Source organism: Penicillium roqueforti, assembly GCF_015533775.1.
Source record: "Penicillium roqueforti strain LCP96 04111 chromosome Unknown scaffold_01, whole genome shotgun sequence".
Taxonomy (NCBI): domain Eukaryota; kingdom Fungi; phylum Ascomycota; class Eurotiomycetes; order Eurotiales; family Aspergillaceae; genus Penicillium; species Penicillium roqueforti.
The window spans coordinates 1,112,819-1,139,211 of NW_024067565.1; the positions used below are offsets into that span (position 1 = coordinate 1,112,819).

The 26,393-nt window shown below is 48.2% G+C and overlaps 10 protein-coding genes across 10 annotated transcripts; 3 read left to right on the forward strand and 7 right to left on the reverse strand.

Annotated features, from left to right (window-relative positions):
* Window positions 1–576: 576 nt before the first annotated feature.
* On the reverse strand, window positions 577–2,019 carry LCP9604111_836 (SUMO protease ULP1; the record flags this gene model as incomplete). Its single annotated transcript, XM_039072083.1, has 2 exons — window positions 577–1,826; window positions 1,881–2,019. The coding sequence occupies 2 exons, from the start codon at window positions 2,017–2,019 to the stop codon at window positions 577–579; spliced, it is 1,389 nt and encodes a 462-aa protein (XP_038933384.1).
* An 803-nt stretch (window positions 2,020–2,822) lies between these two features.
* On the reverse strand, window positions 2,823–4,643 carry LCP9604111_838 (phosphatase PAP2 family protein; the record flags this gene model as incomplete). The annotated part of the gene is made up of 5 exons (XM_039072095.1): window positions 2,823–2,890; window positions 2,943–3,412; window positions 3,471–4,232; window positions 4,298–4,514; window positions 4,589–4,643. The coding sequence occupies 5 exons, from the start codon at window positions 4,641–4,643 to the stop codon at window positions 2,823–2,825; spliced, it is 1,572 nt and encodes a 523-aa protein (XP_038933386.1).
* Window positions 4,644–6,020: 1,377 nt separating this feature from the next.
* On the forward strand, window positions 6,021–6,998 carry LCP9604111_839 (Rho4-like protein; the record flags this gene model as incomplete). Its single annotated transcript, XM_039072106.1, has 3 exons — window positions 6,021–6,305; window positions 6,358–6,561; window positions 6,618–6,998. The coding sequence occupies 3 exons, from the start codon at window positions 6,021–6,023 to the stop codon at window positions 6,996–6,998; spliced, it is 870 nt and encodes a 289-aa protein (XP_038933387.1).
* Window positions 6,999–7,606: 608 nt separating this feature from the next.
* LCP9604111_840 (DASH complex subunit DAD1) lies at window positions 7,607–8,070 on the reverse strand (the record flags this gene model as incomplete). Its single annotated transcript, XM_039072117.1, has 3 exons — window positions 7,607–7,792; window positions 7,843–7,905; window positions 7,975–8,070. 3 exons carry the CDS (start codon window positions 8,068–8,070, stop codon window positions 7,607–7,609), a joined length of 345 nt encoding a protein of 114 aa, XP_038933388.1.
* Window positions 8,071–11,612: 3,542 nt separating this feature from the next.
* Window positions 11,613–11,861, reverse strand: LCP9604111_841 (uncharacterized protein; the record flags this gene model as incomplete). The annotated part of the gene is made up of 1 exon (XM_039072128.1): window positions 11,613–11,861. One exon carries the CDS (start codon window positions 11,859–11,861, stop codon window positions 11,613–11,615), a length of 249 nt encoding a protein of 82 aa, XP_038933389.1.
* A 1,960-nt stretch (window positions 11,862–13,821) lies between these two features.
* Window positions 13,822–14,378, reverse strand: LCP9604111_842 (small nuclear ribonucleoprotein F; the record flags this gene model as incomplete). The annotated part of the gene is made up of 4 exons (XM_039072139.1): window positions 13,822–13,888; window positions 13,973–14,128; window positions 14,241–14,278; window positions 14,373–14,378. The coding sequence occupies 4 exons, from the start codon at window positions 14,376–14,378 to the stop codon at window positions 13,822–13,824; spliced, it is 267 nt and encodes an 88-aa protein (XP_038933390.1).
* Window positions 14,379–14,901: 523 nt separating this feature from the next.
* LCP9604111_843 (CXXC motif containing zinc binding protein) lies at window positions 14,902–15,822 on the reverse strand (the record flags this gene model as incomplete). The annotated part of the gene is made up of 5 exons (XM_039072150.1): window positions 14,902–15,042; window positions 15,108–15,230; window positions 15,385–15,450; window positions 15,524–15,638; window positions 15,788–15,822. The coding sequence occupies 5 exons, from the start codon at window positions 15,820–15,822 to the stop codon at window positions 14,902–14,904; spliced, it is 480 nt and encodes a 159-aa protein (XP_038933391.1).
* Window positions 15,823–16,153: 331 nt separating this feature from the next.
* LCP9604111_844 (putative FAD monooxygenase) lies at window positions 16,154–18,179 on the reverse strand (the record flags this gene model as incomplete). The annotated part of the gene is made up of 3 exons (XM_039072161.1): window positions 16,154–17,116; window positions 17,175–17,468; window positions 17,532–18,179. 3 exons carry the CDS (start codon window positions 18,177–18,179, stop codon window positions 16,154–16,156), a joined length of 1,905 nt encoding a protein of 634 aa, XP_038933392.1.
* Window positions 18,180–19,977: 1,798 nt separating this feature from the next.
* LCP9604111_845 (uncharacterized protein) lies at window positions 19,978–22,383 on the forward strand (the record flags this gene model as incomplete). The annotated part of the gene is made up of 3 exons (XM_039072172.1): window positions 19,978–20,207; window positions 20,261–21,770; window positions 21,835–22,383. The coding sequence occupies 3 exons, from the start codon at window positions 19,978–19,980 to the stop codon at window positions 22,381–22,383; spliced, it is 2,289 nt and encodes a 762-aa protein (XP_038933393.1).
* An 822-nt stretch (window positions 22,384–23,205) lies between these two features.
* On the forward strand, window positions 23,206–26,279 carry LCP9604111_846 (DDHD family phospholipase; the record flags this gene model as incomplete). Its single annotated transcript, XM_039072183.1, has 4 exons — window positions 23,206–24,225; window positions 24,288–25,569; window positions 25,618–25,755; window positions 25,807–26,279. The coding sequence occupies 4 exons, from the start codon at window positions 23,206–23,208 to the stop codon at window positions 26,277–26,279; spliced, it is 2,913 nt and encodes a 970-aa protein (XP_038933394.1).
* Between the last annotated feature and the right edge of the window lie 114 nt (window positions 26,280–26,393).

Below are 26,393 nucleotides of genomic sequence, written 5' to 3' on the forward strand. Positions count from 1 at the left end.
TGTTTTCTCAGAGAAAATAGATGTCAACCTAATATGCGTCAGGGTTCCAGAGCCAAACGTTACTATTTGGATACTCATTGCTTGTGTTTAGTCCTGATGTCGGATTGAAGAGCAGAACACTAACATAATAGAAATACATAGACTCTACAATAAAAAAGGAGATGCTATTCAGGATAAAAAAAACCTCCCAAAGGAAAATAGAAGAACCAGGAAAACAAAGAAATACGACCAAACCAGTTCACGAGGAAGGGACTGCTTTGTATCAACTGAGTCACCAATGGTGGTGACCGTGGGGTATCATTCATTGCAAACATCACATAGAAAGAGCGCGCCAAAAGAAAATTCATTATCCTTTTCTCATCTTCCCCGTGCTGTTCGCCTTGCGCGCCAGAATATCAAATAATGTGTAATGATGACCGAAAACGCCTTGATGAGGGTGCTTGATATGGATAGATGTGGGTGGGGGATGGATGAGGTATGTGAGATTATGTAGGAGGGTGAAAACTTCAATGCATGAGATCGACGAGAGAGTGCGATGCTTCTGTAGCCATAGACAAACTGGTCTTTGGTGTTCATTTAGAGCAACACTGCACCTGTTGCTTTGTCTCGTGGGTTAAACTCGCCGTGAAGACCACCGTTCATGAGTTCAGCAACAATCTTTCTGCGAAGAAGTGTGATGTGGCCTGGGCCAATGGCAGTCGGCTCAACCCCAACAGTAATTGCTTTGGCGTTGGTTAGGAGGAAGACACCACAGTCACTTCCGTTATCTTGCTGAGAAGAGACCGACGGTAGGACGGTCCACTCCTCATCTTTGTATTTTGGCCCAAGCTCCCCACGAAGCCATTGCTTGACGTTTTTTACCTGCCGTTGACCGCGGGATCCCAGAGAGTCGAAATACTCTATTGTACGGTCTGCTGGTCGAATAACCATGAGAGTCCAATGACTTGACTCATGTACAGGGATGAAGACTGTGTCGACATTAAGCAGTCCTTGGCCACCGATCTTGGCCCGAGTTGCCCATCGTTTCACGCCCTCATACCCCTTATCACGAAGGGTGGAGTAGAAAAATGTGTTGAAAGTGTGAAAGAGCGGCCGATCGCTGGGTCCGAGGTTCCCATGCGATTGACGGAGATAATGTACGAGTAAACCAAGGTAGGCATTGATGATTTCGTCATTGAGCCAGGCCTCAGGCCGAATGCAAGTGATGATATCCCGCTGGTACAAATTACCTCCTGCTAATGATGTGGCGACGGCTTGTCCTTGTCCACTCTGCACGGCGCATTGAAGTTTGGTAAGCCACTCGGGCGAGATCAGACGTACGGGTTGACCCTGGGGTATCACTCTGATCGGACGTTGGAGATCGCGCTCCCGCTCTAATCTTTCTTTCTCCCGCCTCTCGAATTCCGCCTCGTACCAAGATGCAATGCGATTGGCAGGAATCGGCCTCCTGTTGGCATAAAACAACTGTACAGCGGAAACAGGGCCATGCGGAACTCTTGCATCTTGTTGAGCTTGTTGATCCCACGGGTCATCAATATCCATAAGATCATCTTGGACGGGCTTGGGGGCTTCAGTTGGTCTCGGCGATGGAATGCGCCTAGCGCTCGGAGGAGGAGGGATATATGGCGGTAATCTAGGGTGGAGATGTATGCCGAGATCCGTAACAAGTGCTGGTGCTGCGCGAGCATCTATGTCCATAAATTCCCATCCCTTCGGTGGGATATCTTCCTCCTCGATAGTCGCGCCTTGTGATACAACAAGTGTAGGTGATTCGGGAGGAGTTAACGGGAAGGCTCCTGGGATGGGCAAGTGAGAGTTATCCAAGGCTAGGCTATAGTTTAGTATATGCGACATTTATCTCCAAGTAGAGGCCATCATACCATCGCGGGCGTTAATTGAAGGCTTTAGGGCCTCGAAGGGATTGGGAATCTTGAGAGAGGGCTCCGTGTGCTCCGTGAGCTCCGTGGGCTTTGCAGGGGAGACGCGCCGCCTGCATCGAGGCCAGCGGAAGAAACCCATGTTGCTGCGAACTCTGAAGTCACCTCGAACGACGGGGGTAAGAAAGATCTACTCGTCCGGTGACGCGCTTTCGAGTAGGTTGGCAGTTGAACGAACGTTGAGGGCGTGAAAAGGGAGGAATGAGCGGGTAGATGAAGACGAGGCTTCAAGATCCATCATTGGGCATGACTGGAATATCTATCCCAAACCCAAAATCGAAGGCAAATACTCCGCAAAGGAAGAGGTATGGGAACATTATGAGCCGACGCGATGCACCGGGTTCTTTCATCATTCTGCTGACTCAGCGCATATTCCGCGGCCCAGCCTCCATTGTTGCGTTGATCACTTCAGTACTCTTTGATAGCTGTTTATAGAGTCTGCCACAGGAATTATTAGATGAAACATCAAAGCAACATGAGACTAGGGAGAAGAAGGAACGATATTTAGCAGAAGTTGAAGGATAACATTCAAAGGAACTCCTACAAAAACGATATACAAACAAAGAGAGACAATATGTACGGAGCACTACTCCGTACACAACTCTTCGCTTGAACGCCCTTTGTTCTTTGCCTCTAAAGATCTTATATGTCGTGGTTCATGCGGCTAGTCTCATACCTGTGTTTGAGCAGGATGTTTGACTAGACCGAATAACAACTATGAATATTGCTTTCAATGCGTATGTACATGGATAACGTAAAGGATACTTAAGGTGGCCTGTTCCAGCACAGCCTGCTGAGCTAGGAGCAGGCCGAGGAGTTAGTGGAGGTAAGGGAAGAGGGACTGCAAGGCGAATTGCACTTTTATCAATACATTTCTCATCCTCGTTATCGGGTTCCAAGTCCGATTAGGTCGAATAACAGGGGTGCGACTTCAATGACCACCCATGGAATACCTAATGAGGACTATCAGCAAAGGTTCTGTCAAAATACAGGGGTTTCACATACCCGCATATACAACTAGTTTTGTCACTACCTCCACATCGTACCGCACGCGGGGCTTCTTGATCTGGGAGAAGACTTCTTGTTCATCCCGCTCCCCAGCCTGGATGTCTAGCGAGGGGAAAGGTGTTGTTGGAATGTCAAAATTCACATTAGCTGCCGATGACATAGGGCTACCTCTTCCCATCATGTCTTCATAATCGTCCAGTGATGCCGTCTTTCTTGGCCGCACGGGTGTTCCATTGAGCTTGTTTTGATCCTCTGCGACCGGAGAGGGATGATTGCTCCCAGATTGACTCTGGCGTCGGCGTTTCTCCCGGTACGCCAGGGTCTCATACGCATCGGCTTCTGACTGAGGACCAATTGAAATGGCTCGGCGGCGGGGATGGCGCATCGTGGTAAGGATGTCTGGGATGTCAGAAAAGTTCGGAAAAACATCATGATCCTTTAGGTTATAGGGAACGGTGGTGTATTTCCTAGGAATAGGTCAGCATAATGTCCACTGGCGGGAAGTACAGTCGAATTCGAACTTACGATGCAGTAGTGAAGAAACGTCGAGGGAGCAAAAGCCCGAGCTTCTCCAGAGTGCGGAAGATAGGTGGCAGAATGCGCAGCAGAGCAGGCTTTGTTGCAATTCTCCAAGCAAACACACACAAGACGCCCATGAAAAGACGAATGACAGTCTTAATCCAACCCACTGTCGCCAGATCGTAGGGAATTGATCCAGACGGATAACCCACCCAGATATCGGCGAAGTGCCATGAAGACACATCCACGCCTAGCATGACACCTGCAAATGCAACACTATCGTCGAAGCATGGGCAATCATCTGCCGGCTCCGGGTGGATGCGGACGAGAAATATGATGAGAAGTCCCAGCAAGGAAATTTCCTTCGGCGAGGCGGACAAAATGAATTCCTCAAAGGCAGGTCCGTAATGAAACTGTATGAGCCCGATGGCGGCACCCATAGCACAACCAACAACACAGTCGAGCATCCCATGCATTCCGCAATACAGTCGACCCAATACAATAGACACGACATAGACGTAGGTGACGGCTTGGAGTAAGAGGGTGACCTGCGTGCCGAGAGTTGAATCGGGTGAACCAAGCAGGGCTAAAGCATAAACTGCAACCGAAACAGCGTTGGTGGAATGTGTCGATGGGAAACCATATTCCAGGGCTGCAGAACCGGACATGGTGATTCGCTGGAGTGGCGGGGACAGAGGGCGAGGAAGACAGAGTAGGTCTTTGAGGAAGCCGCTCCAAAAGACGCCTGATGCTAAGATGTGTACTAATCTATAGACGATCACTATCAGCCACAGACTCCCACTTGCGCTTCCAATTTCAGAAAGATAACGTACCCGCGACCCATACTGGGAGAGCCACACCAGAATAGGAAGGGTAAGAAGACCATGAAGAACGTGTGGGTGCCGAGGTTGGCCGTGAATGCGAAATACGAGTCGAGAGTGGGCGTGCGGACTTTCTCCTGTACCCAAGCCAAATATGGCGTCTCATACCGGATCAATGGGATGAGCTTTTGTCGCGGCCAATACCGCCAGAGGGGCAGTCGGTTCGAATCTATGTGGCAGACGTGCGAGGGTTAGGACATCGCGATAAGCCACAGGTGGATGAAAATGGAACCAATCGCATACAGTGATTCAGACTCTTCAGCCCAGCATCGGGCTGGTCTTTCTTGCTCGTGCCCATGATGCAGTGTTATCGATTCAGACAATGTCGCAATCGAATGGATTCCATGGAATGGACAGGCCGCTGCCTGCCAGTCCGTTTGAAAGGTTGAGGGATATAGGGATCAGAACATAAGGAGCGAATTGAAGTTGGATCGAAGAAAATGATATAATCGAGAAACTCGAGGTTGGATCCTCCAAAGTGGACGGGGAGATCATCCGCGGCTCAAACCCCTGATGCCCATGTGTGTGCTTAGTCATTTTGCATTGGGGCTTGCCCGGGGGATGCTCTAACGGAGTATATACGGAGTCCGAGGCATCGATTTTTACTAATTTGTATTTGATGTTGGGATAGAGTCTCTCAGCTGTAGACCTATATTCTGTACAGAGTACGGAGTACGAAGTAGAGGGTGGAATACATATTTATGTCGGATATATGTTTTGCAATGTATACCTATCTGGATCGTCCTTGAGGTCGAATACATGTCAAATCGTTCTGATTTAGATTTTGAATGACTATGTTGTATGCACTTTGCTATTTTCAACTGGTTTACGAACTATTTTGTTCATTACCTGGTGATGCTACTCCGTACATACTAGTTATGTGGCTCTTAGCTTGTGCTGTGAGGATCCTCTTGCCTCTCCAAGTTTGATATACTCTGATTGACATCTCCTCGGAGAGAGCGAGATAAAGCCAAGAAATAGAATGTAATAATAATAGTATATAAAGTCAACTCTCGTACCTTGGAGGCTGTTTAGCGCGGGACGTCGGTCTTCTCCGAAGATGACATGCAGAGTTAGTGAGTTTTTAGTTTCTATTCTATTATATGGCTTCGCCACAAGATTTCCAATTAAATGCTTGGATTTACAACCCTTCTCCAGATCTGAGCCTATACTAGACACAATATAAGTTATAATATAACTTATACTACGCAAGGTAGAAGAAAGAGTGTGATGTTTGAAATATCTACAAATCACATGACTTCAGATAAACTTGTATAACCACAAACTTGGATATGCCACAGCTGAACAGTGGGGAACAGGGAATATATTAGCGGAGTCAAACCCAAAACAGGATCAAGATAAACCAGTCAATGTCAGAATACAGGATATAGAGGCCTTGAATCGTGGGAAGCGGAGCCCTGGCGTCATGGAGGGACGGCCGTTGCTATGGTAGCCCAGGGGGGTAAACACGGGTTTCACGGTTTCACAGGTCTCGCCAGACCCTCTTGCTCTATCGATCCTCTAGATCATTTTTAGATCTATCTTCTCCTCTTTTTCCCTCCTACATCTCATTCCATACCATCTCTTCCCTACCAGACTTAACACAACGCCGTTTTCCTCTGTATCACATTACAAACGAGGGACATTCCCAAGGTCCAACCCCTATCCCTGCATCATGAGTGCTATGTACGAAGACCAATACAATGCAGCATCGCGCCGTCGCTCTCTCGTTACCCCTCCTCCATCTTTGACACCGCGTCACAGTCGTACGCGCAGCGACAGCATCCGAGTCAGCCACGGCACGGCCAGCACCAACACCAGTGTCTCCAGTGGACGGATGTCCGAGGCGACAAATATCACTCAGCCGCCCTCATTCTCAAAAAAGTTTGTAGTGGTGGGCGATGGCGGATGTGGCAAGACCTGTCTGTTGATCAGTTATTCCCAGGGTTACTTCCCAGAGGTACGTTCGGCCTACGAGGAAAGATGTGTCCCTGGTGCTGATCATCATTTAGAAATATGTCCCCACGGTGTTTGAGAACTATATTACCCAAACGACACATCGGGCTTCTGGCAAGACCGTTGAATTAGCCCTCTGGGATACTGCTGGACAGGAGGAATATGATCGTTTGCGTCCGCTGTCCTACCCCGAGACTGATCTTCTATTTGTCTGCTTCGCTATCGATTGCCCCGCATCATTGGAGAATGTTGTTGACAAGGTGAGTCCTCAAAATGGAATATCTTTGCTCGATTTGTCTAACATCCCTCCTCTTAGTGGTATCCCGAGGTTCTGCACTTCTGTCCCACCACACCGATTATTCTCGTTGGCTTGAAGTCCGACTTGCGCAATAAGCGAACCTGCATTGAACTCCTCAAGACACAAGGCCTGACACCCATCACACCAGAGCAAGGCGAAAATGTCGCCCAACGGATGGGAGCAACATACGCCGAATGCAGTAGCAAGGAGATGCGCGGCGTGGACGAGGTCTTCGCCAAGGCCGTTGACTCGGCCATCTCAATCGAAGAACAAGGCTGGGTAGCCCCGCAGCCGGCTGGCCGTAATAACCGCAACAATCGCGCCAGTGCCGTGCCTTCAGGGGGTGGAGGCCCCCGCCCCGGCAAGAAGATTAAGAAGCGCACTTGCAAGATTCTGTAGATTGATTCTACTCCATCTGTATTTCCTTCCATTCTCGACATCCTTTGACCTTTTTTTCTCTCTTGGCCGGACCACAAGCCTGGTTGCTTCGTCGGCTTGCTTGCCCGCTCGCCTGTGTATGTGACATGTCGCCGCAAGCTGGACAAAGCTAGACATGACTTTCCAAACCCTTCTCTGTTGTATCGATACGCTGCGCGGCCCTTACAATGATCTCGATTCTTTTTATTTTTGCTGGAGGCTGTTTCTTTTATTCCACCTTTGTTCCCCGCTTATTTCCTTTTTTTGGCCTTTGTCATGACCCTTGCCCTCGTTCCATTTGATGTCTCTTATGACTCGGGTCTTAGCCGTTTTCCATTGGCATGCATGGGACCGGTGTTCTCGTTTGTGTTATCTGATATGTTCTGTTGGCGAAAGCGACGTCCTATGTGTTACTAAACAATACATTTGACCTATTGTGTTTATTAATGCCTTCCCCGTATGATTCGTATATATTTCCCCCGGGAATCTAACTGGAATTTTGAATGGTATCTAAGAAAAGAGAAAGAAAAAAGAAACAAAACAGCCCGACGCCGAGACCCGTCATGCAGACCAAAATGTAAAATAAACCATCACGGCATGGCTGTCGAGTCACCCTCGTCTTCACGCTTTATTCCCGACTTACTCGCATCACTCTCCCCACTGACCTTCCGCTTCACATTGCCATTGCCAGCCTCCTCGCCTTGTTCTTCAGGCCGGCCCATGAAATTCTCAAACTGGGACCAGAGAGCTTCCACAGATCCAAATTCATTGCCCACCTAATAATACCATTAGTAGATGCTCTCCCTGTCCGGGTGGTGAACCTTACCGCAATAACACTCTCCAAATTCCGATTCAGACGGTTGATGTTTTGAAGTACTTGTTCCATACCCTGCGCGAATAAATTAGCATCGGTTGCGGCGGCTGATAAGGTGGGAAGTTCGTAGATATTGGTACATACCACTGCGATCTCTCGGACGAGTTCCTCGCGCTGCTGCTCAAAGACTGTTGGGGACGCGCGACCGCCAGAGCTTGGTGTCTGCTGGAGCCAGGCCATTTTTTTGGCTTCTGAAGACTAGATGGCGACGAGGAATGGCACGACTTGGCACGTTCACGTTGTGCTCAAAGACGCGGCGGTTGGGGTTTCGGGGAGCGTCGCGGATGATTCCTTGGCGTTGGATGTTTGACTAGACGCGGGCTTTTGCAGGGAAATATCCAGTTGGAGTCACTTCACAGTTACAGTCGCAGTCACAGTCGTTGCAGTTGGACAATTTGAGATGAGGTTGATGTGGGGCAGGTTTGATAAGAGATAAATATGTATGGAAATGGCGATCTACTTCCATCTTGTATGTGACACTCTACCAAATCCCCGGACTCGTCTCTGAAATCTATATGATTGAACTGAACACCGATTCTATATTTCTCCTGGAAGTTTTCTGGCGTTCTGGTCCTTGAAGACGTTTGCATTGTGCTCGGTTTGACTCGAGAAGAAAGGCATCTTTCCAAGAGAGCACACATATTTATGATTTCTTCGAGCGAGCCTGACGAATTCTTATTCTGAGAAACAACAGGCTACCCCAGGCACAAATTTATAAAGGTAGACCATATCAATAATTGTATGAAGGCACCAAAATATTTCATCTATCTCATCCTGATAGTATCACGCGATGCAACCGTTGATATAATACCATATCCTGCAGCTTAGTGGCACGCAATCAAGAGCAAGGATTATCATCTTTATCTACTTATGGTAAGAAGAAGGCTTAGGAATCAAAGGAAGTGCCGTATAGTTACATCCGAGTTCTAGACTTATGCATAAGCCACACGGAGGCCGGTGTGCATCGTCAGCATAACTTGGCATAGCGTGGGCAGAAGATGTGCTTATGCTTGATGCATTCATTCCGAGACTTAGAGCCGCGGCATTGGAAAGGGGTGACATGGAGAGGCCCACAAGTATATAGAGGCGCAGGGCAATTTGTGGAGACTCGGATACAGCAAGCTCCGTGAGGTTGTCAAATCGAAAACTCCAAATAAAGTCCGGGAAGGTAAGAATTTCATCACATTCGTACTGTGTGTGAGTGACAGTTGAGCTGAGTACGATAAATGAGAGCTTCGGAGAGAATCAGACGACAACTCTAGTCGGGAATGTCGTACGAACTCTATAACGTTCAGATGTCTTGAGCCTATATATCCAAAAATATAATAGGCTTCAGCGTTTAGGATTATTGGAAATCCCCTGAAAATGGTGATATATAAGTGTCCATTACTGTGTGCAGGCCCTGTTAAATTTGGTTTCTAATAGGTTTAGACAACACGCTCAACGACACAATGGTTGAAGTCAAGTATATGGGAGAATATGACTACATACCGTCAATACCAGCTGCCGTGATATTCATTGGCCTATTTGGGATCTTAACCCTCCTGCATTGTTGGCAAGTGTTCCGTGGTCGGACTTGGTTCTTCATTCCTTTTATATTCGGAGGAATATGTAAGTACCAGCTCAATGAACCCTTTCCTTGGGCCTTTTCCAGTTCTTTCTAACAAAGGTTTTCTGCAGTTGAGATTGTTGGATATATAGCTGTAAGCCAATCCCAATACTCGATCAAGCGAAAGAGGGCATATGCTCACAGCTCTAGCGTGTCGTTTCTTCCAAGCAATACCCGAATTATACCATTCCCCCTCTTGCCATACAAGCCATTTTTATCCTCGTCGCGCCGTCACTGCTCGCTGCGAGTATTTATATGGAACTCGGCCGGATCATGATTGTCACTGGTGGAGAACACTTGTCACCAATCCGACGTTCGTGGTTGACGAAGATCTTTGTGGTTGGAGATGTGATATCATTTCTTGTTCAGGCAGGAGGTAAGACGTCCCTCGACGTATGTGCGAATCTTGCATCTCCTGATTGACTAACGATATATTCCAACAATGCAGGAGCCGGGATGCTCGTCAAAGCCAGCACAGCAGAAAAAGGCGGAAATGTGATTAAAGTCGGGTTGATTATCCAAATTATCTTTTTCGGCCTCTTCATAATCACCAGCATCATTTTCCACGTCAAGCTTGTGAAAACCAGGTCAAGAGTGCTACAACAGCACGAAGTCCCCTGGAAAAGGCACCAGACCGTGTTATACATCGGCAGTCTGCTGATTTTCGTCCGTTCCATCTTCCGGTACATCGAGTACAACCAGGGAAGTAGCGGGACATTACTCCAGCATGAATTCTGGAGTTATATTTTCGATGCCGCTCTTATGGTGCTGGTAATGGCCGCGTTTAACGTGGTGAATCCGGCCGAGATTAGCAGGTTGATGGAAGGGAGAAAAGGCGAATATGGGACGGAGCTGATTGGATGATTGAGACGACTGCCGGGAAATCCCCGGGGATATTCAATCAGACCGACTCAACCTGTATTGAAGTGATGTAAATTATAATCTTGATAGATCGAGCCAGAGTCCATACACATGTGAGGCCTTAGTCCCGAAGTCTGTCCGACATTCTCTGTTCGTTTTGCTACAGTTCTCTTTTCAACTTGAATTCAGATTTCAATTCGCAGGTCTCTCGTATAGCTCTACATGTACGGGATTTGGTCTAGACTCGAAGGTCCGAAGGGTCCGGCGCAGGGACAGAGGCCGAAACAGTACCAAGTCGCGAGTCGTATCCCCTAACACGAAGAGCTGTTGTGCTAGACAAGGGAAAAAGGGAAAGAGCTATGCTAGCTATACGTTCCTAACTCTCAGAGATATTTACAGCAAAGTGTTTTTATTAGCTTAACGAATGTTCCACTCCGAGGGTCCAGAGTCCACTGGTACCTATCCTGTACATACTACAAGCCTGACAGGTAGTGAAAATGTCAGAGCTAAGACCCCGCCGGATTTAATATTTGCCAGGTACAAAGTTCAAGAACAAACAACCGGGTCAAATAGAATTTCGGTTACTGTCGCTTCATAGGAAGAATTCGGACCAAATGTAGTTATGGTTTATGGTTTATGGTTTACTACATCGGCTATGCAAGGTGCTATGGCTACAAGCGACAGGGAAAAGTAGTAGAAAAGCAAAGGAAGTTGTAATAACAAGAAGCGAATAATAGACAGAAGGGAAAAGCAAAAGACAAATGTAGGTCTCAGACCGTTCACGTTCTTCCTTAGTTTCTATACATGTGCCAAAGGACCAATCCAGATCCAAATCCAAATCCTAGACAAGATCAAATAGTCAAAGCAGGGCAAAATCCTGTGCCCTTGTCAACCAGACCAGTGCCAGCAAAGCAGATCAAAAGCAGTCCGAGGCCAAACGCTTGATAACACCCGAATAGCAAGGTAACATCGTCGCGCACATCATTTCGTATCATTCCAATTCGTAATCTCATTTGCAATCCACAGTTCTCGGTTCATGTCACAGTGCCTCGGGCACGAAACACAGACTCAACCCCGATAGTCGAGTCGTGAATCCGTAAAATAAAATCATTTGCAATTTTTGTTTTTTGTTTTTTTTTGCTCTCATTCTCACATGGCAAGAAATGTTCGAGTATTGTCCACCCGAGTCTGAATATGTGCCTGAGACATATAGTAAAGTGGAATATAGTATTGCAGGCGGGGGTGTATGTGCTTAAGAGTGCCGGCGGGGTTGCGCGAGGATATTGCTCAACCGTTTCCAGCGCGGCGTCGGGGATGTCGAGTTCCTCCGAGACGGGGATTTTTCTGGTTTTGATGATGTTTGTGTAGAGGAACGGGCTCGGTTGTTGATGGTTGCTTCATGGTCGGCGAGGACATCCTCGAGGCGGACGTCGGCGTCAGACATACGTCGAGAGTCCTTGGGATCAAGGATCTCGATGAACTTGGAGGGTGTATCACGCATTGTGTAGAGTATTCTTATTCTTTGCGCTGGTGGAGGAGGGAGAGGTATGATTTCAAATTTCAAAGTAGAGGGAAATCCAGAGGAGGTCACGAGGACGTATAGTTTTGTGTAGGTTCAAGCGCGAGATGAAACTGCAGCCTAGAGATTCGAGTGTTTCAAGTTTTGGAGAGAATGGAGGATGAAGAACAGAGGATAGTAAAGTAGAGAATAAAATAGAAAAGAAGGGAGTTATTTTTATAAAAGAATGGTAACGGCGTCCGACAGCCAAAAAGGAAATGTGAATGTCTGTACCGAAGATCAGTGGAGTCGAAGTATAAGATTTGTGGACTATCAGAGCGTGATTTCTTTGGGATATTTGGGATGTTTCATACTTATAGAAGAAGTACACGTACAAGCTAGTACGTACCATCCATGTAGGCAACATTTCCACCCCACAAGCCAAGTGCATACAAGATACACATACTTCGATGCACAAGCCCGTTTGGGCAATGTCCGTTTGGGCTGCGGGGCGATGATCGGCAGCTACTTGGTGGCGTCCGAGTGACGATGAACCACGATGAACCATGATGGTTCGTAGATATATCAAGAAGCATTTGATGCAAGGGGAGTCGAATTTGGTCTAGGGTATAAGAAGATCAAATTCTCTCTTCTGTTCTCCTTCTATAGACAGGAACTCCGAGACTCTAGCCACGATAACCTTGTGCGCTACTCGTCTTATCTTAGCTTACTTTTTGTGGATGCCATCCATCAAGCGCCATGACGTCGATGGCATGAAATCTCCATCAGGGTTTCGATGCTCAAATACTGTAGATGGGTCGATGGGAGATCGGCTCCTAGTATGTATGATGTACATTGGTCAATAGAATGCATGTGCGCCATGTGGTACGTCGTCTTCTATAAAAAGAACCGCCACAGCAATTAGCCACTTCAATCTGCCGCGCATCCGAATCTCTTCCAACAATTTCTCATATAATATGAGGCAAATGTGCCATACAACATAGGGAGGAAAGGAACGCGTCAAAAGGGACAAGGGTGTCAGAACGGAGTATACGTAGGTGGATTCGCCCCAATGGAGATTGCTCAGGGCTGTGCCCGGAATGTCAACCGGGCCGTCGGGCGGACTGTGCGGACTATTCGATACACTTATCTCTAGGAAAGAACGGGATGTCCAACAGGGATGGCGACTATATTCAGTCCGCGAAATACGAATGAGAGCAGTACTTGGAGCTACTATTTTCTGTCGAGAAACCGATCGCCCCGGGCCATAGTGTCACTCCTTCAGTGCACCGGCGCACACGTACATTCGAAATGTGGCGATGCCTATTGGATTTACTCTGTGGTCCCCCTTTTTCTCACCGGTGCCTCTGGGTGAACAGCAAGATGGGAGTACCGGGAGATGTTGCCGCCATAATACACCGTCATACTCGTTGATAGTCGAGCAGACTCGCGCAGCAGAACACACACCCGAGTGTCCAACAAGCCTAGTAGACTCGGTACGATCTGGTGTCAGGCGGGCGTAGCAGACCTGTGGCACACACCGAGTAGTCTACTCATTCAATGGAACAGTGAGTCCCACTGCGCCAAATACACTGCTCCAAAGCAGCGAAGCACACACTTTCCGATCAAAATGGTACGTTTCTCCGACCGAAGAATTGTCCGCGGATGTAAAGGAATACAAATGGAGAAAGGAAGAAGAGAAAGAGATAGCTTTTGATCTGGAAAAAGAACAAATTAGGCAGTAACAACTGCGTGGAGTCAACATAACATAACGCTTATGTCGGGGTAAGTGAAGTGTGATAGTCTCATTCTACCAGGTTCCCGAGGTCAACAGTCATCAATAAAAAGTCCTTTTCCGTTCTTGAACGCCATAACTTCAGCTAAAAATGTATGTAGCGGATCACTCCCAGCACCCCTCATGTACCGCACTGCATCGCATCTCCATTCCAGGGTATGCGACATATTATTTAAATTCCATGTCCGTCATCTCGATTGCGTTGGCCGAGCCCATCCAGAGAATGTTGTTGCATCTGTGGGAAAGAAAGAGAGTTAGCCAAGCTCGAAGCGCATGTATCTAGCCCGACGCTAAACCAATGGAAGCGCGCATCGCATACCTAATCAGAACCAAGCCCAATGCACCAGTCGGCTTTCCATCGATAAACTCTTGTGTGTCGCGCAGCAGGACGTTCATGTATGAATCGATGCTCTCGAGAGTGCCTTTGTATTCGGTCTGGCCCCACTTTAGGCGGATGAGGACTTCAGTGCCCACGCTGTAGAGATATGTAGGTTAGCAAGGTGTCTTAATAGCAACGATGCATGTGCGAATGTCTCGAAAGATATGCTGCTTGGGCTGCTTGGACCGGGGTGGGGCGAGTCGCATACCGAGCCTGGAGGAAGGGACGGGGGTTAAGCGGTTGGAACTGTAGAATAGCAAGTTAGCAATTGAACTCATGGGAATAACGCGCGGGATCTTGAGCTTGAAAGCGGGCTGAGCTTGAGGGGGAGAATACGGACACTCATTGTGACTCGAGAAGAGTTCCTGGTTGGTTGAGGTGGAGTAGTATTCAGTATATGATGATAGCAGAAACCCAATCAAGATCTATTGCTTCGTTGGTTGATCGTGCTTGTCGTGTTGTTAACTGCGTTGACATCGGGGTCGGCGAGATCGCGAAAATGTGCCCAGGTAAGCTGAACAAGGCGGTGATAGATGGCCAATTACCGCCCGTGTCTCTTCACCGCCCCCTGCATAAAAGTGCTTGGGTTGACAATCGACACGATGGTTTTCGCTGCTTTTAGGTGAATACACTGCATTAAATCCTTAGAGCTACGAGAAAGCAATGAAATTCATGTTATGGCTCGTTTTCTCATCATTGGTGTATCTCTCATTTTCAGCATGCTCCGCGCCCCTGTTCCCATCACAGCCTCCAAGACTAAGCTCCCACAGACACCAGTAATAATACAATGGGAAAAAAAAAGAATCGGCGTTCATCAAAAGTTCGTAGATGTCGACGCCTATAATCTTCATCGCCAGGTAGATCTCCGCTTAGCGGCCAACGGTCCAGGTGATTTCCTTGATGCTGACTTCTTCACCCTTCTTCTCGTCGTAGTCATACCACTCACCCTCCATAAGGTCAATGCCAGAGAAAGTAGTAGTGGACTCGATAGCCTTAGCTTCCCATTCACCCTGAATTATCTTCGTCAGCACATGAAATTACCTAGGTGAATCTGGTGAATTCGGGATTTACTCACGTCGGGCTTGAACTCAATGAACTCGAGGCCACGGCAATCGATTTCGAGGATCTTCTGGGCCTTTTGCTTTTCCTGGACCTCATAGGGCTTAGGTCCGTTAATGACAGAGGCAGTGTGGGTTTTCTATGTGGCTGTTAGCTGTGTGATCATGGAAAAGCCGAGAAGGCCAAATGATTCATGTCAACAAAGCGGAGTAAAACTGAGAGTTATGAGTTTCGCAAGAAAGAGGGAAAGAAACCATTTCCAGCTATTGGATTGGAAGAAATAGCTCGCTTACCGTGCACAGTCGGCACTTCCACACAAAATTAGCCTCGCCGCGGCTACCGGGGATCTCGTGTACCTCCTATACATCAATCCAGTTAATAAACCATTCAATCGTGGCGAAATGGAGAGCAGGATGTAATTAATCCACGTACGAAACGGTTGAAGCTGACCCAGTTAGGGTGCGTCTCGTGGCAGGAGGTACATTGCACTCGGAAAGTGTAGAAGTAGGGATTTTCCTCAGTGTCGGTGGGCTGAAGAGCAGTGACGCTGTATCATCATATCAGCTTTTTGACTCTTTGATAACGATGTCTGAAAGGATCTGCCCGCGCGACGTTCCTGGAATTGGAGTGCAGTGCGGGGAGATCCAGGCACCTGAAAAGGCTCAATAATCCAGCACGTAAGAAAGGAGCACTTACCCCTCCATCTGAGCTTCGACCGAAAGAGTGAGCATTTTTGGCTTGCGAAGTAAATTTGATCTTGAGGTGTGATGGCTGAAGTCAAGATCCTCTCTGTAGGTGATGCGGGGTGGAGATGGAAAATACTTAACGTAGATCGAGGGCTTGGCATGTGACCACTCTGTAATGATTGAGCTTATCAAGACTAAAAATATGACAGAAGTGTTAAGAGGAACTTGGATATTTGAATTGTGATTATATTCATAGAAATTGGAAAATAAACGCCAGGAATGCTCAAGCTATCGCTCGCAATGAGCGAAACAAAAAAGCAAAAAAGCTATATACATCTCGAAGGTAAGATACAGACCCAAAAACACGTCAACATTCTCACAAACGGCTCTGTTGAGAATCTTGGCCGAGAGGCTTCGTTGAGAACGCATTGAAGAACTCGTTGAGAGCGTCAACAGTGCCACTTCCCTCAACCAGCTGCACGGTGCAAGCAACGTGGCTGTCAGGACGGGTGACGACAACACCACCCTTCTCAGCATCAAAGCCGAGCTTCTCGTGGGCTGCAAATTGAGCCTGAGGAACGCGTATATCGGGGATATCATCGGCATAGAGGTGGTGGTGGTAGTCACGTAGGACCTGGGGGATGGAGTCCATATCGATGTTGTTCTTGGAGCCTGCATAGATCACAGAGAGGGTGAAGAGCTTGGAGTGAGGGTTATGGCGCTCGAAGAATGACACATCGGTAATATCAGACCGGCGATACACCGAAAGGAACGAGCGTTCTTTCTCTAGGTTGGCTGCCAGGTCGGCAATGGCCTTCTTAGTCTTGAACTGATTGCCAGCGAAGATGAAGATGCGGAATGCACCGTTAGCGGGCACTTCCTGCTCAAGCTCGACAAAGTTGGAATCGGCAAGACGGGTGACAGTGGTCGGGGTGAAAGCGCGACCCGGGGTCAGATGAACACCGGGAATCTTGAACAGAGGGGACTTGGCAGGGTGGCTCACGTCCCAGGTGAAAATATTGGGCCGGTAGGCCACTCCGTATCCACTGGTGAACTCGCAAGATGACTTGAAGGTCTTGACGAATTCGTCCTCCTCCCCACCAGCACCCACGGTGGTGTCGCTGGCAGAACCGACCTCGCCGGCAGAAGGACGGCGCTTGGAGAATAGGGCTGCGTACTTGGAATCGAAGTTCAACAACGTCTCAGCGATATCCTTGCGTTCGCTCTCGTAGGTGCTGAGAATAGAACGGTTGGCAAACCCACTCTCCACGGCGTGGATCTTCCAGGCCATGTTGAGTGCGTCATGGAAAGCAGTGTTCATTCCCTGGCCGGCCTTGGGCTTCAGGGGCGTTAGCGATATTGTGAGAGCAACAGGGGTTTTAACGGGGGGTACCAACGCTATGAGTGTGGCAAGCATCGCCACCCATAAAGACTCGCTCGTCAAGGGTATACTTTTCAGCAATACCTTGTCCAATGGGGTAGACAGAGTACCACTCAACCCGGTCCCACTCAATCCAGTATGGCTTCAGAATGTTCTTCGCAGTCTGCTGGACCTCCTCAACAGTGGCAGTCTTTCGGGGGTTCCAATCGGCGTCGGTGGAGGAGGCGATCTGGACATAGAGGCGGACCATATTGTCCTCGCGGGGAATGACCATGATTGAGCCAGCGTCGGAGTGGATGGTGCATTTTGTCTGTATACTAACGCATTAGAAACATAGAAATACGTGACATTGGTTCTTGTTAGGCATGCCCACCTCAATGTCAGGGAAGTTGGTGCGCACGACACCGTCCATGACACCCCAAACATAGGCAATGGGATCCTTGTGGTGGATCTTGATGCCCAGCTGCTCACGGACAAAGCTGCGGGCACCCTCGCCACTAAACAAGTACTTGGCGCGCACATTCTCGATAACATTCGTATCCAAGCACTTCAAATTGACTTCAACAGGGTAATCAGCGTTCGCACCATCGTTCTTGAAGCCAACAATAGTCCATGGCCGCTCGACAGTTGTGCCAGCCTTCTTGATTTCATCCAAGAACACGCGCTCGATCTTGCCCTGGTGAACCAGGGTGGTGAAAGGGTAGCGGGTATCAATAAAGCGGGGGCAACTAGGCCAGCTGCCAGTACGGCCGATGCCAGAGCCGTCAGCTTTGGGATCCCAGAAGGCAACGTCGTACACCTTGGCAGGCTCGTAAGCCATGATCGAGCGCTTCAAGCCAAGGTTGCGCAGGATCTCGGTAGATCGCGGCTGAATACCGTCAGCGCGACCAGTAGCGGTCGGCACTGGGCGGTTGTCGATATGCTTCACCTTGTAGCCCCATCGTGACATACAGAGGGACAAGAGCAGACCGACGGGGCCGGCGCCCACAATGACAATATCATAATTCTCTTGTTGGACCATACTGATGGCCGAAAGCAAACACGGGGATTGGATGGAGGGCAGTTATAAATTGGATGGCGCACGGCTATGGGATCAGCGTAAATAAGTACCTATGGCTTGAAAGAAAAGCAGAGTCGCTCAGAGGTTCACCCTGCACAATGACTGGGGGAGAATGAATGAGGGCCATGGCTATCCCTATATACTGTCCGAGAACTGGCGTAAGTGGGCAAATTGGGTGTTCAGCTGAAGTAACGGAGAACATCCACGGCATTGAGAGTCGGCGAAATCGTGGGGAGCACCGGCTCAAGGGTCAGGGTAGCCAATCAAGTTCACCAGAAACGGAGTTATGGGCGATTTGTCAGAATCGCAGAAACAAGCGCCCTGTGGGGACAGGCCTGGGTTCCCACAATGTCCATAATACCGTCGTTGATCCCGAGCTGGTAGCCGCAGAGCTCCAGTGTGACTGGATTGCTGCGATTTCCCTCTACTCCACCCGGAAACGATCTCGGTAAGCGGACGGCTGGACACGTGACCTTCCCCTCGGCAACCATCCATATCTCTGAACAACAGCTATGATGGTAGTTTAACCTGGTACTTACACCACAGATAACCCGAAATTATATGCCATGCTCTAGATGAAATACCCATGAGGTCTGGCACCTACTCTAATGTTGTTCCCTCGGTCTCTTTCCATGCCACTCCTCTTTCAAAAAGGAAACCTACATTCATGGATGGTCATAACAACAGCATTAGATGGCTCAAGTCTTATTCTACAATAACACCACCGTCATGGTTGAATGGTCGTTATTTTTTTAGCTCAAAGCTACCAGGTTTCCGACAGTTTAATCTTGAAGAATATATTAACGCCTAAGGCAACAACGACAAAAATAGATTAGGTTGGGTAAAAGTTGTACCGTTCCGAACTATATCCATGAACTACATGTGTAGAGGAAAAAGGACATATGAGGACTGAATACATAATATGCATTTGTGAGCTATGTATAATAAGTGGTACTAGACAATTCATTTACCTTACTATCCCTTATAGATAATATGTAATCAAATCTTGGGAGATTTTGTAATATCCTTACTATTACTGTAGTGTGACGGGTGGTCACAACACATAAAATGCGTTATGCTAGTCGTGAGCTCACACATTGTTGGTAGTTCTATTTATTTATTTTGTAGTGGGCTCTCATAGGTGTGGGTGTGTATGAATCATTGTGATATTGCAATAGGCTTGTCCAGGTAGTCCAGGTCAAGCCCCCCTGTTATGGAGATGTGCTCTCATAGCATGTCGTCTTTTTAGGGTTGACTCACACTACTAGGATGATGTGGTAAATAGGCGTTTGATTGGTCGCTCCATTACCAACCTCCTTGATTATGAATATTAAATTATTTTCTTTTTTGTTTGATCATTCATTGTTTATTCCTATGTACTTTCTTTGTTCCAATATTCTTTCTCTATGTCCATTCTCTTTGTTTCCATTATTTTTGAGACATTGCCAGCCACCTTATTGAACTAGTCCTATTGTTGCAGACCAATATACTCTTTTCGGCCGCAAAGAATGACCTCGGTTTTGATACTATGCTTTATTGGGAGGTCATGAATAAAAATTAAATAGCTATTGTGACGAGACATGGTGTCGCCCTAGGACTCGACAACAGCGCTGCATAAATATCCTCTTCTTCCAATAATATTTCTTCTTTCCTTCCCATACTTCTTGATATTTTATGCTTCTGTTTCTCGGGCTTCTGCGTTCACCTTTCTGCAATTGCAACTTTGACTTCGAACAGCACCTTGACAGTAACTGCAACAATGTCTCAGTATCCACCGACTCGTCCCTGGGCAGCTCTTAGCGCCATTGACCGAGATCACGAGTCGGGACTCTTCTACGAAGATGATGTTCCTCACACCGCAAAGATGACTGTTAACATGAGTCAACCTGACTTCGAAGACCGGGGCCCCAGCATGGCTGAAAATCTTCGTGTTATTGCGGAACGCAGTGCAGCTCGTCGGAATGGAACTGCTATGAACAAGAACGATATGTAAGGTCCATCCTTACTAACTTGCTGAACGTGAAATCTAATATGATGAACAGGTTTTCCAAGCCATTGCCACCCATTCCTCAACAGGAAGCCCCCCAGTCGGCCGCCACAGTTGGTCAGGAGGGTGTTGTTCAAGGTTCTGGGGACAACATCGACAAGATGAGCATTCATTACGTGCTTGATAGATCCAACATGCATGGACGCCACGATCAATCCTCATTTGCTCAACGTGAAGCTTCTCAAATTGCTACTCAAGTTGGCCAGAAAGCAGTTGCCAATGGTTGTGTGCACTCAAGTGAGAAGATCAAACTGAATTTGCTTCTTGATGGATGCAAGCTGGAAGGATATGACGATGAGACTCCATCTATTCAACCCAGTGGATCTGAGCCGACCCTCCCACCCCTTTCGTATCACTCCTACAATACGCAAGCCACCTACGCCAACTCCTCCTCTGCTTACGGTTGCTTGGCTCGGGAATATGATGCTCTGTATGATGCTCCTGCATCCGAGACCCCTGGTTCTCAAGTCAATCCCAGCCCTTATCGCAACGGTGACAGTCCAACTTCGTGGTACGAATCTTCACCCACTTGCTACGAGTTTTCTCCGGGTCCTCAGATTGCATTGGTTCCCAACACTACCCCGGTGCACGAAATCAAGGAAGAAAATCAATTCGCAGACCTGGGGGCCACCATCGATGAGCTGCTTGCCTTGATCAACCCGGAAAAAGAATACTCACGCCTTGCGAATGACAATCACAGCCCAGAAAGTTCATCTTCTGCTTACCATTTCACTACCCCCAGCTCGGTGTCTACAGATATCTACCATGCGGATCAATACTCTAGCCTTGCTTACCAGGCTCCAGACTTCGTCATTCGTGATGCTGAGAGCCCTGCAAGCCCCGACACCATTCGTGGAGTCACACCTGCATCGCCAGCATGGTCCCCGCCATCCCCTTGTCCCAAGGGATGTTGCTATTGGTCTTCGGATGATGAAGCCACTGCATCTCCTGAACCTCAGTTCGATCGGGAATGGTCTGCTTCCGATGTGTCTCTGCAAGAGTCACCTATGTTGCCTTCTCTTCCTCATGTCGCTTCATATCCATCTTCTGAGCGTCGTGCCAGCTACCTAAAATGGAGAGAGGAGAGAGCGCACATGATTAGTGCCGAGGAGGCTCTTGTCCCACGGCAATTGAACGTGATGAAGAAGGCCACTTTCACCATGGATGTCCCTATCCACAACGTTTCCCAGCACCAGGCAGCCGTCCACACGTCTGATTCTACCGATGAGGGCCCTAGCCGCGCAGCTTCCTTCGTCAGCAATTATTCCGATGTCAGCAACACCATCAGCAGCGCAACTCTGAGTCCTGTCCCCCGCAGCCCTGATGTCTCCAGTTCTGAGGGCTCCGTGGACTCTCGTGGAATCAAGCGCAAGCGATTTACCAAGACCCTCTTTGGTAAGAAAGGATACCTTGATGACTACGAGGGGCGGCGCGACACGAGATTCCGCTTCTTTAAGGAGGCCATCGAAAGGGGACATTCAACCTTTGGCAATATTAAAGGAATGGTAAGTGCCTCCTGACTCATCTTTTGGAACTATGACGGGGACTAACAATCTTTTTTTTTGACAGTTTTGGGATGAGAATCGAGGTTTGATCAGCCCATCAACCAAACCCAGCATCGTCACTGAGAACACTGCTCCCATTACTCTGAACACCGAGGTACAGTCGATTCTGTACGCCGAGATTGAGGGCATGATCACCCACGCCGCCAACGAATTCCTGATGAAGGAGTACTATGACGGTCACCTCTCTACTAGTTCTCTCCAAAAGGTGAAAAGAAGATGGGAGAAGAAGCACATGCCTGGTGTCCCTGAATTCCGTTTCGACCAAGGTACCCAGTACCGCATTATCAGCGCAAACCGCGAGCATCTCAACTTCGGTCGACCCAGCAACGGCCTTGGCCGGAACACCGTTCTGGGTAACTGGAAGCGGATATGGAAGAATATGAGCATCCGCACCTTCGTGTCTCCCGATTCGGTTATCAAGAAGAACATCCACGATATCATGGATCTCCTGGAGCTTTTGAACGCCAGGGAAGGTCACCTTGAACTGCTTATGGCCCTCGATGCGCATGTTCGTGGACAGCTGCAGAAGCACGAGATGTTGCTGTACTACTGAGATACTCTCGCTCTTAACTTCGGCTTTGTCGATTTCAACAATTCATGTCTCTTTTTCGTTTTCCTCTGCTATTCTGTTTCGGCTGTTCTGTTCTAGGAGGTCATCAGTTTCGCTTCTTGCCAGTTTCGCTTTCGTTTTCGCTTTTACTATTTTTTCTTCTCTTTCTATGCGTTTTTTGCCAGCGATGAGATCAACCAATTCAGTCTAGCGTATTTCAAATCCAACATCCCAGATGAACCTTTTTTCTTTTCCTAGTAGACCAACTGGAAGTAAGCATCCCTAGGTAAGATATTGCAATGACATCACATGAACCGAAAGAGAATTGATAGCTAACGAATTCGACGCTGTCTTGAAGCGTGTTGGCTAGTATGGTACTATAAATAGTTGGAATATTGATGATAACGTACTGAGTCAATCAAATTAGACCACTCATCCCTTGGCAATTTGTCAGACGTTAGAGATTGAACTAATTTCCAAAGGATAATCTTAATTTAATATGTATTCCCAACATAACAGGTCAATTGAAGCGAAAGAGCACCGAAAAAGTGAAGTTGTACACAAAACACGTGGGGCGACGTCATCGGCTTATAGCACGGGTGCCACCTGGGCAGGCAGTCACCGCTCTGCTTTTGACAAAGTTCCTGAACCACTTCTTGTAAATAACCTTACCTTGCCGGTGTTTCGGACAGAACATGTTGTAGCTGTAACAGTCTGGCCCCCAATGACCGTCGATACATCCCGCGTTTAGCCTCCATCCATATCCGGGGGTGGAGATCGATACCAACTCGAACACAAGGGGTCAGCTCCGTACAATCCTCCCGAATGGCGGGCCCGATCCACACCTACGGTCCGAGTTGCCTGCTTGTGGATGAAGAGCCGGACCTCACCGAATTTCAATCGCTTCAATCACCACCAGAAATTCGGTCACATTTCTTCTACATCTCATCATTGCCGATTGACGATCCACTGGCTCCCCTGCCTCCACCTACAAGCCATGGGACCAGCAATGAGAGAGTTCCTCCCACGCCATTCTCGGCCAGGGATAACATCGCCTTAGAGGAAGCCTGGCGTGATCTACGGGAAGCGAGAAAGACTAAATCCGCGAACCACAGATCCAGGCCAAATACATCGACAGGGACCCCCGGGATAGCTGTGCCCAGTCATGAATCGGTCTCAAATGTCGAACACCGCAAGGCAGCCAGCCAAGAGGATCCCTCGTTGGTTGGCAGTAGAGGAAGCACTCTGAGCAACCCTCCTTTCTTCCCGGACGATCTGCCCTCCCGCAGTCACAAGAGTTCCCTCACTTTTGCCACAGGCAGTACTGGAATGCGAATCCATGGACTTGGCAAGGAGAATCGCGTGGGCTCCGCATTGGGTGATGAGTTTAAACACGACACTCCCAGAGGAATTTCCATCGATCAGAAAAGAGTGCGATCGTCTTCGATCAATGAGTTCAATACACCCAAAACAAGCAGCTCTCCATTGGAGACTGAAAATGTGGGTGAAGGCGACGAGGTGGTTGGAAGTCTACAGGCTGATCGTTCTCACGATGCAAGCATGAGTGGCTCTCCCTTTATACGGGCGCCGGTGTCTCAGCCTCAGACGCCGCTTGGTCGCTCATTTGAGTCATCTTCATCAAGAGAAGGAGGCGAATGGCAGGCGGAACTTCGGCCCAGTACTGCTCCACGAAGTGCCCCGAAACCTTCGGGCCTGAGAACGACCGTCAGCCTGGATCAATTGACCCAGGACTCGGAGAGGGAGATGACAGAGGAGCCGAACAAACAGTCAAAGATTCCAGTCGGTGTCTCACGGCTTCATCTAGTCGAGTTACCAAATCTCAAGGTGAGTACAATTTCTACAATTTCTTTACTCGGCTCTGGCTTACAGTAACGCTTTTTTTATAGATGAAACCTATCTACTGGAGTCCTCTTCAGGACATATCAAGTGTGGTCCGAGCTACGTGGTTCTACAAGAATACCATGTTGCCTGTTGAGACTGAACTTGCGAACAAATTGGAGGCAGGCTACGTTTACTTGAAGCCATGGAGTGACACTTGGCAAGATGAATTAAATAGTTGCGTGGAAAATGGGGCCGATGCCGAGTTGAAAATTGTTCACCCGCTGTGGACAAAACAGGATAGTCAGCCTTCAACTGCACAAGTGCCACAGAGTAGTGATTCGCCTCTGGATGAGGCGGAGGATCCCTTGAGATTCGACAATAATCGAGCTGCTGGTGGCACGTCTATTCAATCTGAGACTATCAAGTCATACCTTACATCAAGTGCCATCTATGTCGATGCAAAAAATGCCCAAGTACTTCGGCCCAGCTTACTTCCCTCAGTGTCAAGGGGACGACGACCTCTTAGTGCAATAAGGAAAGGCCATCAGATAGGCATACCTGTGGTTCGCGGCTTTAGTCGAAAATCATGGGAACACCTGCACCCGTCAAAATCCAATCCTATTGATGTGCGCCATTACATCCGCAAGACCCAGTCGAAAAGTCCTTCTGCGCAAGGTGAACAAATATGCTATGCATGCAAGATGGAAGAATCGCGACCATCTCCAACAGATTTGGTTCTTGTTATCCATGGCATCGGGCAGAAGTTATCAGAGAGGATGGAAAGCTTCCACTTTACTCATGCCATCAATGCATTTCGGCGAGAGGTGAACATGGAGCTCAACAACGAACCTGTTTGGCCGCATGTGCGTCAAGATCATGGGGGAATTATGGTTCTTCCTGTGAATTGGCGCACGAACTTGTCGTTGGATGACCCCGATGTTGAGTCAGGTATCGAAGACCCAGCTAGCAACAACTTTTCTCTTGCAGATATCACACCCCAGACTCTGCCCGCTATTCGATCCTTGATCAGCGATGTGATGCTTGACATTCCTTACTATTTGTCGCACCATAAACCGAAGATGGTCAAGGCGGTGATTAGAGAAGCGAACCGTGTGTATCGCCTCTGGTGTAAAAACAACCCAGGGTTCCAAGACTCCGGCCGCGTACATCTCATCGCTCATTCTCTCGGAAGCGTGATGGCTGTAGACATTCTCAGCTATCAGCCAACACATGTTCCTCAGTTTGACTTCTCTAATACGGCTTTACGCAGCGACATTTTTGAGTTCGATACTGGACATCTCTTCCTCTGCGGAAGTCCAGTCGGCTTCTTTCTGCTTCTCAATAAGGGTATGTTGAAACCTACATCATTCCGCCTTGTATCTAACATTATCCCAGCTAGCCTTCTTCCCCGAAAAGGCAGAGACAAGCCAGGTAGCGAAGGTGACGATCTACTTCGTGGGGTTGCCGGCGAAGCAGGTCAATACGGCTGTCTCGCCGTAGATAATCTCTACAATATCATGCACACAACGGACCGTAAGTAGATTGCACAGCCTCTTCGCTTCTTATACTAACCATCTCTACCAGCAATTGCGTACCGAGTCAATGCAACAGTAGACTCAGGCCTTTCCAACTCTCTCAAAATGGGCACTATCCCCAGCTCCACCGCCAGCTTCTGGCAATCATTTGGAAGCGTCTTTCGCTGGAACTCGAACCCGTCAACATTATTGCCCTCCACAGCTCCTGCCCGCCCCGCAGCAGTATCCAAGCTGCCATCCAATGTCGAGCTCGAGACCCACGACTTCACTCGCGAAGAGATCGCTGAAAAACGCATGCTTCTGCTAAATGACAACGGTCAAATCGATTATTATCTCTCAGGTGGTGGTGGCCCTTTGAATATACAGTACCTCAACATGCTGAGTGCGCATAGCAGTTACTGGACCTTGGGTGATTTTGTGCGGTTCTTGGTTGTGGAGATTGCGAGAAAGCAGGGGAGAGAAGGAACGCTGCTTGCCTTTCGGGCTGAGAAGAAGAAGGGATGGAAGTATTCAAAGGGTTGATTCTTTTTTGGGCCTTTACCTTCGGTTTGATTTTTATTTTGTGCTCTGGGGATAGAATATGTACCCTAGGTGATTGTGATATTCACATAGAGACAAGCATACATGACTTCAGAT